The following is a 14,054-nucleotide window of genomic DNA, read 5'->3' as shown; positions in this document are numbered from 1 at the left end:
TACTATTTAGGAATGGATGTGTTTTGCATCGATATGCATATGTAGTTCAGCTGGTAAGCTATTTCTCTAATCTTTCTGTTGCATATTTATGCTTATAAAATCATGTTTTTTAAAACATTAAAGTTTTCCTTTAAATCAAACCATGAGAAATAACAGAAGCACATCTAAATAAATAAAGGAAAATACAATAACTGAAATTTTTTTGTCTCGAATGTATATCTTTAGGCAATAGAAGAAGTTATAGTATAGTCATTGTCATTACAATTATTCTACTATAAAATATATGGGGGTTTTTTCAATGAAATTAAGAACACAATCCACTCTTCTTATACAGGCTGCATTTCATTTTTTAAAAATGTATTTTCTACTAACACGTTTTGGGTAATGTTTCTGTTTCTCTTACGTGATTTGGGACAAGTCATTTATCTGCCTCAATTTCCTGTTTTCTGGATACTATGAAGGTTGTTATTTTTCATAGCTTGTTTCTTAGAGAAAGCACTAATAGTTTTGCAAAGTCTTACTCTTTTTATTTCTAACTATTATTCGCAAATTATGAATAGTCTAAATTCTTGAAAATCTGGAATTAAAATCCTTATTCCTCATAAATATAGAGTACTTGTGGGGAAAAAAAGATCTTAGATATCGCAGTTGATATATATGATCACTTGGAGTGATGTCCAAAGGCAACAGCTTCCTGCCTGCATTAACTGTAAAATAAATGATAGGAAATGTAAGTTTTTACTCTCATGTCTTGCAGGCTTGAGCTGCATGAGTTCCCAATATGCACTCTGACAAATGCCTTACAGGCTGTCTGATATTGCACATGATTTTATTGCACAGAGGAGACATGAGGGTTGAGATTCTCATAAATATTAATCAAGATTAATGAACAGTGGGAGGCCTGTGCATATCAATCTATATGAAAGGAAGCTTTGCATTAGATGGACCACCATCTATCGATAAATCATTTGGGTAAAGTGAAGATATTCTGATGTATCACTTGTTGTTCTCCTAAAGTCTAGTCATAAAAAACAGGTTAACAGCACATAGGTGACAGGAATAATTTCCTAGCGTGATTATGAGAAGCTGTATTTTTTTAAATCCTTCTGGAAAGCTAAAGGCTTTTGAAAAGGTATCAGATTGTGAGGGCCTCTGGGGGCTACTCACAAAATAGAATGAAACCTAAAGTGGTAGTAAACGCTTATTTTCAAAGCTTTAATAAAATCTCTTTACTTTGATTAGGGGAAGGGAAGGAATACGATAGTCAAAGCTCAGCTCATTCATTTACTAAGACTATAAACTAACCTGTGTACTCTAAAACTTCCTTCAACCTCGTGACTTGGCTCCTTTACAAAGTACAGGTTTGGTTTTTTTAAAGTTGACTTTGTCCCACCAGGAAGCTTCCAACCATGTGAGTTAACAATTCAACAGCAGACAGAGGAGGTTCTTAATATTAGTTAGAAAATGCATGACAGATTCTCCTCATGGCCAAAAGGTAGCAATTACATAATTGATCATTGAATTGTATAAGTGATCATTAGTTGTAAAAGTAAATGGAAACTCGCAAATGAAATTCATAATGAATAAAGACCAGAAAGAGTGTTTCATTTATGTTAAAAAAAAGACTTTTTTTTTCCTACAGTCAATATAAACCTGGCATCTAAACTTCAAAACTGCAGAAATACAGATTTCTCTGCATTTTACTTTATTTTCGGTCTATGAGCTAAGATGTTGTGTCAAATCATGTTTAATGTTATGAAATTGGAAACCCTTAACCTCTTTTGAAAATACCAACACCAAATGCCTGACCAAATGGGGTTAGAATCTCCTGCACTCGAACTTGTATTCATACTTATAGGCCTTTGAAGGAGAATCTTTAATCAAAGATAAGACTTTTATGGCAGCTGCAGCTTCTTCACCATTGAAACACTGGAGAGGATCAGAATAGCAAGGACACTGTGACTGTCAGGGAAAGCTGTTCAGTAAATCCTCATGACAACTCTGGAGCACAGAGTGCTCTCTAGTACCGTTTCTTCCTGTGAGGTGTTCCATTATGTAAAGTTCCCCTCTTTAGGGAATTATGCATTCTTTCCTACCTTTACTATTATTATATGAGAGTACACTTACCACCACCATCAGTATTTTATGCACTTGAATGTATATACGCTGTGTACTTACACCCAAAAAGATGTCAGCATCATGAATATTGTTTTACAGGTTTGTAACAAAAGACATTATAGGAGATGCTCCAGTGAGTTTCTCTCCTTAGGAGAGAAAATAGATCTAGTAAGTGGATATATTTCAGTGCCTTAACATAAAAAACAACTTTTTTTTCCTTCAGCAAGTGATTCTGAGCATGATGTAGTGGTTGTTCTGAGTCTGTGCTGTTTGGAGAGGCTCTTATGTCTTTGGGAGCATGCACAGAAGAATGGCACACTTGCAGTATTAGTGTGCCTAAATCTGGATGCTGGGAACGTCAAACCACTTGATCAGCTAAAGGAGGATTTTTAACAGATTCAATTATTAAAACTGTTGGCGCATCATTTTTGTTAAATAGATGCAAATTTGCTTCTATAAGCAAAGCCAAAGAATTAGTGTCTCATATTTATAGATTTATAGACCACAAGAACCTCTTTTCTATAGATACACCATAGGTTTTGTACATTTCAAATAGTCATCCGCAGAGTGATAGAATCTGATATTTCTCAATCTACATCATGATTTGAATTTAGCAAAGCCTTTCAAAAAGTGCACAGACTTCACCTGGAGATTCCTCCCAAAAACGATTCCTCACCTCTTGTATTAGTTTGTTGCAGTGGCTTGTCATCAACATTTTTATAAAAATGCCTATTTTAATTTATTTGGCTTAGGCTGGAATGATAATTATACTTTTGCCTATGAGATTAAGCACCATTAGCAAGCAATATGTTCCTTCCATTAATGTACATGGCTGTGGTAAATATATCACCTCTCATTTGTATTTTTCATAAGCTAAATAGATTAGACTCTGAGGCTATTATTTAAAAGCATTGTCTCCACTCTGCAAATAATTTTAAGATTTCCCCCTCCGCCTGTTTTTTTTTAATATTCCTTTTTTTATAATGGCAGAAAAAATGAACATGAAACATTTTTAACTCTCACCAACACAGAGCACAAAGAAGAGGTTGCTGTCTTACTCGCTTATGTGTGTACATTGCTGCAGAGATAGGACTTTGGGCTTTGGATAGGACTTTTTCTTTCTTTTTTTCATTTCATTGGACGCAGCTATCATACGGAGCTGCTTGCCTGCAGTGTTCTTTAAATTCCTTCATAGTTACTGATTCACGGGATATTGATCTATGTGCCGGTCCTGCGCTCCTGGTTTCCAGTTGCTTTGCATTTGGTTATGTAAGAGCACATTTTGCTTCAAGAAGCCCAGGTTTCCAACTCCTGCACAGTTTTCCTGTTATTATTTATAACTGTGGTGTTCTTTTTGTGAAGCATCAATGCCAAGCAGGAGAACTGCCTTGCAAAATGATTCTGCATTGGACAACTATTTTTGATTTCAAACAAACTTTTCTTCCTTCATTTACCACTTTTTATTCCAAGAAGGGTGTGCTTTTTTTGGTATTCAGTTACTTTCAATAGGTTTCTAATAGAGAAATTAAATGTCTAAAAAAAGCCTCCTTTTTCATAAACCTGTGCTGACTGTGTTTGATTATGTTAACGTTACACAGTACATAGTTACTTAGGGTACAGAGTAAATGGATATTCCGTTACCGTTATTAGTATTAGAATATCTATGATCAGCTGTTGCAGCAGCAGGAGATTATAAAATCAAGTATCTTCCTAGAATCATAGAATCACAGAATGCTGAAGGTTGGCAGGGACCTCTAGAGATCATCTAGTCCAACCCCCTGCACACGCAGGGTCACCTAGAGCACGTGGCACAGGACTGCGTCCAAGCGGGTTTGAAGATCTCCAGAGAAGGAGACTCCACAACCTCTCTGGGCAGCCTGTTCCAGGGCTCTGGCACCCTCACTGGGAAGAAATTTTTCCTTAAGTTCCTGTGGAACTTTTGGTGCTTCAGTTTGTGGCCGTTTCCTCTAGTTCTGTCGGTGGCCACCAGTGAAAAGAGGCCGGCCCCATCCTCCTCACTGCCTCCCTTGAGGTACTTCTAGACACTGCTCAGGTCCCCTCTCAGCCTTCTCTTCTCCAGCTGAACAGGCCCAGCTCCCTCAGCCTCTCCTCCTAGGGCAGATGTTCCAGGCCCCTGATCATCCTTGTAGGCCCCTGATCATCCTTATATCTTAATAGTTTCAGAGCAAGAGAGTGTGTTTCCTAAGTACAAACACAGTAGCAGGATCAGGGTCTTGCAGTCTGGAAGCCAGTTTCATTAGTTTTCAAGTATAGATCTGTAAACTCTATTAGCACAGCCGAAACAACCTTGCAGAATGGAGACCCTGGATATTGCAAGTTTTTACTTTTCTCTTTTGAATTGGGAACAAAGTTGTAAAAAGAGGTAGGCTCTGCTGCACAAGAAATAGCTCCGGACTAAGAACATGGTTAAAGCTGAAGAAGATCTGGAGTCCTTTGCAGCTAAAGCTGTAGCCAGGCTTCCTCTGCTGCATTTACCTGTGCCAATGGAAGAGGATATAGCTACGTGCTGCTCCTGCTCAATCAGACCCTATTATTTAAATAAACAGACCCTATTATTTAAATGAATCCAGGCTACCTGGAACCGTAGCTTGGAACCATTTTAGAAGCAATGATTAATATCTTACTTCTTACATCTGCCCCTTAAATTGACCATTTCGCATAAATTGACCGTTAATACTACTAAATCAAACACTCATAAATAACGTAGATTTATGTGAATCAAACTGATTTAAATAATCCATTCTAATCATGATGGAAATCAGCAAGTTAAAAAAAAATGATGATTTAGATAATTGATACTAATTTTGTTCTTCATTTGTTCTTGGAATGCTTCAGAAAGAAAACATAATTTTCATTCTCTGAAGTAATACTCAAAATAAATTGATTTGCAGCCAGGACTAGGGTTTCATCTTTTTTCTTCTAATCAAGATGATGTTATATATAAAACTACAAGTGTTTTTAAGGGTTTGGGCAGTTTAAAATATGTTTATTTAGATTTTAACAATCATTAGGAATTCATTACTTCATTTTTTTTTCCTTATAATCTGTGTCAATTCAGCTAGAAACCAGAATGCATCGCAAACAAACAGTGGAATTTGAAAGCATTTTCTTTAGCTAACCTACCTTGAAATATTCTTGATGTTGATATATAATAAAATGTATCCAGTATATTTGGAATGCAGAATGACTTAAAAAGCAATTGGTAACATATTTAAATAGTTTCTGAAAAATACTAAATTTTCAGAGGTGTTTAGGTGTTTAATCGTATAGATGGTGCCTAATGGGATTTTTCAAAATCACATAATACATTTGCACATGTTTAGGTATACACGAAAATCTCATTTGACCACCAGTTTGTATTTTAAGTGCCTACATAGTTAAAAAACACTAGCTTGTGTGTCTTTTCTCTTTTAAATACATTTTACCATTTCTAATTCGTAGTATCATAGTACTAAAACAAAGTCAGCTTACCAAGCTCAAAAGCAAAAAAAAAATAAATAAATAAAATAAAATAAAATAAAAACAGAAAAAAAAAACAAATGAAAAAACCTTTTGGACTCACTTTCTAAACTGCGATCAAAAGCAGTTAAAGCAAAAACCATCTGCACAGTGTGGAGCATAATCATTTTTATCTATTTACCTGAAAAGTACATTTTAATATATTCAAATATTCACAAATTTGTTATGAATTCCTGTTAACAGAATTATATATATTAATTCCCTATTAAAACAAATATTTTTATTTTTGGAGAAGCTAATAGAGTCTAATGTATATCTTGTCCCCTGTATCATGCCTAACCACAATCATCACACCAACAGTGAATAGTCAATAGTCAATACTTATCCAGAAAAAGATCCTTTTAAGATGTATCGGGTTTGTTGTTACTGCTTTCAAGGAATAGAGATTAAATATGTGTATGTCAGTACACAGAATGTTTTAAATGCTTGTTGGACAGTTAATTGATTATTGCCTTATATTAGAGGCTATTACATGAAAGACAGTTGTTCTAAACTAATTTTATAGTCTTTTCCTAACCACAATTCATGTAGCATTGCCTATTTAATACTGCATGTGCCATAAAGATCTGACATCGAAATTTTGCTGGATGCTTAACATCTTCTATGAAATGATGATTCTGTAGATAATGCGTTACCAGTTTGTTTCTCATATATATGGGTATTTTATGGTGGAAGACTTTATATTTTGAATGCAGTCTGCAAAAGAACCGTAGATGTTTTCTGAGTGACAATAAAATGAGGGAAATGGTTTTGTCATTATGAGCTGTAGTGAAAACGTTCAGTTGAAGGCAATGAAGTGGCTGTATGAATTCCTGTATCAGTAGCCTCTTCTTACATGATCAGCTGAGTCAAATCTGGTGGTATTAGGGGGACTTTAATGATCTGGATATCTCTTGTAAAAGGGTGATTAAAAAGGTTCGGTAGTGATAAGGAGGCAGCTGGATGAGATGCTGTTTCGGATGGTGATCAGTTGGAAAGAATTGGTTGAGAACATTGAAGGCAACTTGTAGATTGATAATCCTGGTAGGGTAGGAGATAGAAAAATAGAGTAAAATCAATTCGTTTCAGAAAAGTAGAATTCACTATTTCAGAGAACTGGAGTGCAAGATTGTATGTTAGTATTACAAAAAAAAAAGAGCAATTTTGTGAAATTCTGATTTCTAGACGAAGCAATGTGAAAGGTTGAGGAACAAACCATGTTAGTAAGAATAAAATGTTGCAAGTATAGTAGAAGACCGAACTATCTCCTACCAAACTAGCAAAGTGAAGTACAAAGGTCCAGTTAATAAAAGAATTAATATAATTAAAAAAAAAGAAAAAAAAGAAATCTGCCTTAAATTTGTTAGTAAGAGCAGGAAGATCCGAGAAAGAGCTGAGCGGCTGGCCAAGAGGGAGGAAAGCTAAAAAGAGTTAATAATGAGAAGGATAAATTTTTAATCTTTTTCTTGTCTCCGTGTTTGCTAACCATTGCAGTTATTCTACTAGCTCAACTAATGTTTGTGCTAGATCAGTAAGTGCTTGATTTAAAGTGAGGAAACAATAAATTTAGATGTTATCCAAGATACAAGACGTAGTTCAGTTCTTCATACATTTTTTATAAAGATCGTTGAAGCAATCTTTGAATTCTTACCAATTATCTTAAGAATTCAAGGAAGAGAAGTGAGATTCTAAGAAGGCTGTCAAGATAAAGATTTCTTTCAATTAGAGAAAAAACATGGAAATTATGTTCAGTCTGGTTTAAGCATAATAATGGAACCAAGAATCAATGTCTTTCTTTGTATTTGCCCAAGATTAAGAATTGGGTAGTATTAAATGGCCAGCATAACTAAAAATCAAATTTCCCTCCCAATTCCAGTTTGGTTCAGAACAACAGATTTTGTGGATAGGAAAGTGGAAGTAATTATCTTAGTGAAACTCTCATAAAGCCTCCCACATTTTCCTAAGAAAGGCAGTGTATTCCAGATTATATTTGTGTGCAGTTGACTGAATAGTCAAAGACCCAAGTGATCACATAATCAGCTCAACTCGTAATTAACTCCTAATCATGAGCAGCCTGACCCATACCAGCCGTTCTTTGAGTGGGAGTTGGGCCAGATGTCATCCAGAAGTTCCTCTCAGTTGTGACACTAGAGCCCATGGTACTAGATTTGCAGGCAGGAGGCAAGGATTACAGAAGATGATTCTAAAACTAAAAATTGTATCTTCAAAATTGTATCAGTAGTCTGAAATAAACGAGATGTAATCAGTCAAAAGTACAAAATGCACCTCGTTTTATGTCAGAGGAACTGGCAGAAAAATCTCCTATTTTTTTCTTTGCCTGTTTCTTTTGCGCTTCCAATGGAAGTGCAAAGTATAGTGCAAAAAATTTGTACTATTTTCAGTAACTCATTGTTGTAATATTTTGACTATTGTACTGCTTTATATGAATAGACTCAGAAAGTATTTTCTTAAGATCAAACAATCAGGGGAAAATTTATGTTATGAAATCTGACAAAGAAAAACAGCTGTTCGGTAAAAGTGCTTACAATGCTACTTTGGCAAAACTAATATACTGTGATATAACTCCAGAATATTTGGAATGGAGAATTTTGTATATATACGGTGAAGTGATTGTACAATCAGAACTTACGTATCTGTTAACATCAGGGAAGAGTGATATAGTATGTATTAAAAATGCAAATAAGCTCTAGGATTTTAAGGATTTAATATCATTTATATTCAATGAAAATTTCTTGTTATATGGAAATGAATAAAGGGTCATTTAAAAGTCTAAAAAATATGAGGTTTGGGTAGTTGGAAGGCATAAACTTAAATCCTTTTATGAAATTCATTTCTGCTGAATTAAAATGAGGAAGATTTGGGTAATTGCCTGAATAGCAATGAGCATTGTATTAATTTGATGTTCCCAAGAGAGTCTAAGAACTAAATGAATTAAAACACGTGGGATGTGCTATCTGTTGGTACTTAATCTTTTCCTAACTCTTGTTTTTATAAAAGTTACAACTGAATAGATACTCTCCAAGCAATGTTTATCTTTTCTTCCATGTCAGTAGGAAAAAAAAAAACACTTTTTCAATTAACCACTTCTATGGTTTTGGATGTTTTGTTTTACACATTCTGATTTATAATAGCAAGAAAATTTAAAAATTATATATTATTTCTTTTTAGTATCTGAAACGTCTGAAGCTGACATTTATAGGAGTACATTCCTGCATGTATTAACCTATTTATTTGCTCACATCATATTTTCTCTTTTGTACATAATGCACACACTATATCTGACTTGGTTTGATTTTTTGTACTTTCCTTTTCAGGTTTGGATTTATTCTTCATAAGGATGAACCTGTGCTCCAGAAAATTGATCTTGAAACTATGTCGTACATCAAGACGATTAATTTAAAGGATTATAATTGCGTTCCCCGGTCGCTGGCTTATACACATCTTGGGGGTTATTTTTTCATCTGCTGTAAGCCGGATACCACCGGGGCCATTCTCCCACAGCTTATATTGGATGGCGTTACCGACTCTGTGATCGGATACAACGGTGATGTGACCGGCACGCCGCACGTCTCTCCCGATGGCCACTACCTTGTCAGCGTTGACGATGCCAAAGGTCTCCTGAGGATCCAGTCCATTACAATGAGAGGAGAAATACAGGCTGCGTTTGACATTCACACCAATTTGCACATATCTGACGTAGCTTTTCAGCCCTCGTTCACTGAAGCCCATCAATACAACATTTATTGTAGCTCCAGCGCACAGACTGATGTTCTCTTCGTAGAGCTCTCCTCCGGCAAGGTGAAGATGGTGAAGAGCCTCAAGGAGCCCGTCAAGGCAGACGAATGGCCTTGGAACAGTAAGAACCGTCTCATAGAAGACAGTGGCCTCTTTGGTCAATATCTCATGACCCCTTCCAAGGAATCTCTGTTTATTCTGGATGGACGGCTCAATAAGTTAAATTGTGAAATCACTGAAGTTGAGAGAGGCAACACAGTTGTTTGGGTTGGGGAAGCATAAGGATCTATGTTAGATATTTACTGAATTAATAGTTTTACAGTACTTTGCACTTAAATTACACCATCCTTAAAATTTACTGAATTTCTTTTAAATTTTAGACCCTTCTACACCCCTTATTTCTTTGATTTAAACATAATTTGAATCAACTTTAGCATAAAAGCTAATTAAAAATGGTTATTTGTTAACGATATTCTTTATTGACTATCATCTGAGATTGTATTAGTTGACTGGGATTATCAAATGTTGAAACTAATGATCATTAAATTGTACTTATTTCAAAGAGTAGGAAAAAAAGCATAAAGCTTCAGGGAATTTAATATTACCCTTTGCATTTCTGAAACAAAGGCTTAAATATTACTCAAATTTTGATTCGGTTTGCTTCAGACACAAAAAATAAAGAGAAGTCGTGCAACCTTTGACTCCTTAGACTGAAATGTTCTGTACTGTTTTGTCCAGTCCACTGTTTTAATCTTTTTGTGCCTTGAAGCGAAGGTCTCACAAGAAAGGTGAAGCATAGAAATTGTGTGATGTATTCCCACTGTGGCTGCAGGATTGCTCATCATTGGAGAGAAACTTTTCTTATCAAATTTGTAGTCTCAACTTGTTGAACATACAAAGAGGAACAAAAGGAAAAAATATATTTGCAGGGCAGTTTTTTATGATCACTGCAGCTTGGGGAGTTTGTTTTTTATGGTGTCTTTTAGTTTGGATTCAGCCAGCCACTTGCAGAAGCTTGATCTCTTTTTAGAAAAAAAAAAGGTGTTGGCATTTTGGCTATCACAGGGTGCATTTTAAGCAACTGGAAAATGAGAGAACTGAAGTCTGTAACTGATGGATAACACTTTTGCTTATTCATTTTTTCATTGATCCATATTTGTTAAGCCATTTGCTTAACAGATTTTTTTATTCCATGCATACAATTGGATTAGTGCAAAAACAAACAAAAAATTGTATTTTTTTATAGTTTGTTAGCTTAATATTCTAATTTTAGCAATGCTTACACATCTTAAATGGGAATAATAAGGTTCTCAGAATAACGCTAATCAGTAGAACCAGAAAGCCAGCAGTGAAACCACTTTCCAGGCCTAGAGCAATGATTTAAAAGTTTGAGGGAATTTTTATTTTTATTATGTTTTTGTTAAATAATGCTTGTAAGCTCTTAAACTGACCTCCATTTACTAAAGGCAATCAGAAATAAATATCTTTTTTTAAATAATATTTTACTCAAATTTAGATTGTGTAAAATTGCTTAGAAATACGGAATTTTCTAGCATTGTAAATTTGTGTGTATTGAGCATCCTGCCCCGTGTGATGCGGTAGATCTCTTTAGCTTGAGCAAACTTCCTGGTACATAGATTTATCTACAATAAAAGTCTGCTTCCATTTCTAGCTGCTGAATCTGTTTTCCTTTTCACCATTTTTTCTCCATTGTGAACAAAAAAAGAACCATGTAAAAGAGTCTGTTATTCAGTTACTTACAGTAGTCTGTCTCCTGCTTTTTTCTTCTGTAACTTACCCCATGTGGATGTTCTGTATGTAGATAATGCTTGACAAAAGGAGAATAAACCCCGTCAGTTTTAAACACTCCTGACTTTCTGAATGCTCCAATGTAACCTTGCTCAAGCAGCAGGTCCCACCGGTTTTATGGGAAACAGTTTGTCTGGTGTTTATTATCTATGTGTATAATAAATAATATGCTGTGGGGGAAAAAAAAACAATTAGAAGAGCTTAACTAACTGGGAAACCTTCCTTTGGTTGCTCATGTGTTAATCAGGCGCAAAGTGATGAGTTTACAGCAATGAAATCCCAACGACAACGAAGGCTCTTCCGTATCATGCATGATCCCCTGGGTATCTTTTCTCTTCCAGTCCTCAGTTTTGGCAGGGGCCTTTTCCTGAATCTTAACAGCCCTTGGAGAAGCTGGAGAAGTTTTAAAGTGTAAATTAGATATATTATTCTTCACATGTAACGGGAGACAGAAATCTTTACTAAGGCAAATGTTACACAGCCTGATTACATCAATAATATTGCAGTAATGTGTCTAGCAGAGTATGTTGCAATCACTTTAAAATTCTTGTTTGCAATCAGTTTCTCTAATCCCGCTCTAGAAATATCTTTGACTCGAAAGCTAAATCAATTTGTTAAAGGAATATTGACAATTCTTTGTTTTTTTTTTTTTTTCAACTATTGCAGTGTAATAGGTCAAAATCCATTTTTCCCCCTTTTTATAGGTTTGAAATAGTTTCCAGAAGTTTCTGGTGTCCAGCAGTGGTTCTAATCCGGTTGAAACTGTTTTCATTTGTCAAAAATTTTCCTTAGCACAAATGGGGAGGCAACAATAGTTGGCTTCAAATCCTGTCTTTTCTGATTGCTGCAGAGGTAACATTTTTAATTCATTATAATTTTATTTTATTTCAGACCTATTCTAAGCCTTTGAGATTTAGAATCCACTTACAGAAATAACCTGTTTATTTCTTTTCCAGTTATCAGAACAGAAGAAGTCGAATGTACCTGACAATTGAATCCTATTGAAGTTACTGGAAGATCACACTGTGTTCCTGTGCACTAACAAATTTGGAACAAGCACATCTACAGGATATGCAGACAAGATGAAGTGTTTTCCACCAGGGACTGCAATGATGAAGCTTCCTTTGCTAATATGTTCAAATAAAAAGTGCTTTATATGCCACAGAGAAAGGGCGGTCAGGTTGTTTTTAAAATTTCCAATGGAAAGTAAAAACAGCCAACCAAAGAAAATGATGTTATTTTTCCCTTTGGTTCAGCAGTAAACACTTCTAGTATTGTGTGCCTGGTGGTAGCTTTAAACTGCTCTTCTATATTAATAATCAGCTAAAATATGAGCTGCTGTACTGTGTTCATCAAACGATAGGTGTGAGGAAGAGAGGAGACTGTTTATGAAAGTTGCTGAGTTATAAAGCAGTGTCAAAATACCAGAATATCATCCTCTGCCTTCATTTATTTACTTTGAGACTTCTCAGTTGGTAAATGTCGAAGTGTATGTGATCACTAATGAAGTTCCTGCACAAATAGGTAAGCTAAACTGAAAACACTACTTCAATGCATTTAATTATAGCTGCTAGCAGCTTCCTTGATACTCTTTTCCAGGCTCCAAATATATTAAAAATTGTCTTTGATGTGGTTAAATTAACTAATATTTCTTCATAAATACGTCATCCCCATGGTCACCTATATACTTGTTCCATTTGGAGTTCAGCCTTGCTGGTAACCAGGTTAGAAACATTATTCTGAATAAGGGGAAAAGCTGGAATCCAGTTTGTGGTTTTATTCATGGCCATTTGAGGAGAAACTGAGGGGAAAAGCTTTTTCCAGCCTGGAGAACAGGGGGTTTCAGGGAGAACTTATATCTGCTTGCCAATAGCAGCAGGTTATCAAGAAGAGCAAAGCCAGGGTCTTTACAGCAGGGCATGACAACAGCACAAGAGACAGCAGACATAAGCTGAAACATGAGGTCAAACCGCACATAAATAAATGCTTTTTTTGCCGTGAGGACAGTCAAACATTGCCCAGATTGCCCAGAGAGGTCTTGAGTCTCTGTCCTTGGAGGTTGTTGAAGACCTGACGTGGATAACGCCCAGAGCAGCCAGGCTGACCTTCAGCTGAGCTGGTTTTCAGCAGCCTCCTGGGGTGCCTTTCAGGGTGAATTATCCTGCAGTTCTGCAATCCTGACTTGGGGAACAGAAGAAATAACAGTCTTAATTTATATCAGTTGCTTTAATCACTAACTGAGCTTGCATTTCAGGTAAATGCACGTTTGCAGTTGAAAAACACAAATGTGAAGGTTGGGTGGAAAGACAACCTAAGGCCTCAAAAAGTAATATGTTTTACCATTTGTAATCCAGAGCTCTGAGCATCTCATCTTAAACCAGGGTTGTTATCATTGTGAAATCTGGAATACGTTTCTTGGCTTCCAGGGAACCCAAAGCTAGTAATAGAAATTGCAAAAGATGCAGTCCATGAAGGTAAGTGCTCTTTACTAAATAACTGAAGAGTATTGATGGGAAAGGGGTTGTTGAGTTCCTGTAGTTGAGGCTGCAGGAAAAGCCTCTCAAACCTGGAACAGCATGTCCAAATGGAAACACAGTCCCTCAAGGAAACACTCGGTCACATCTCTCCAGCTGAAACTGTTTTGGGAGAAAACAATTCACTGAGACCTAATGGAAAAGTTATAATACTGTAATGGAATGAAAGAGTTGTTAATTTGCCAATCAATTTGATATAGAAATGATTCTGTTATATCTCTAGTAATCCCTCCAAAGGAAACACTTCAGTGTGGAGAAAGTGCTGTTTACCTCTGATCAGTTTGTATTTTGTAACTTGGTTTTTATTCTAAAGCCTGC

General features: G+C 35.7%; 1 protein-coding gene across 2 annotated transcripts in view; it reads left to right on the top strand.

Annotated features, from left to right (window-relative positions):
* FSTL5 (follistatin like 5) overlaps window positions 1-10,313 on the top strand; it is a 219,024-nt gene extending 208,711 nt beyond the window's left edge. For both annotated transcript variants that reach the window (XM_088528108.1, XM_088528107.1), the window contains one exon: window positions 8,973-10,313. In XM_088528108.1, coding sequence (XP_088384234.1) covers window positions 8,973-9,675 — 703 coding nt within the window. In that variant the 3' untranslated portion in view covers window positions 9,676-10,313. The remainder of the gene's footprint in view (window positions 1-8,972) is intronic.
* Window positions 10,314-14,054: the final 3,741 nt, after the last annotated feature.

Source organism: Tinamus guttatus, unplaced genomic scaffold (assembly GCF_059628265.1).
Source record: "Tinamus guttatus ecotype Peru unplaced genomic scaffold, ASM5962826v1 Tinamus_guttatus_pri_ptg000301l, whole genome shotgun sequence".
NCBI lineage: Eukaryota > Metazoa > Chordata > Aves > Tinamiformes > Tinamidae > Tinamus > Tinamus guttatus.
This window is presented reverse-complemented; position numbering and strand designations above follow the sequence as displayed.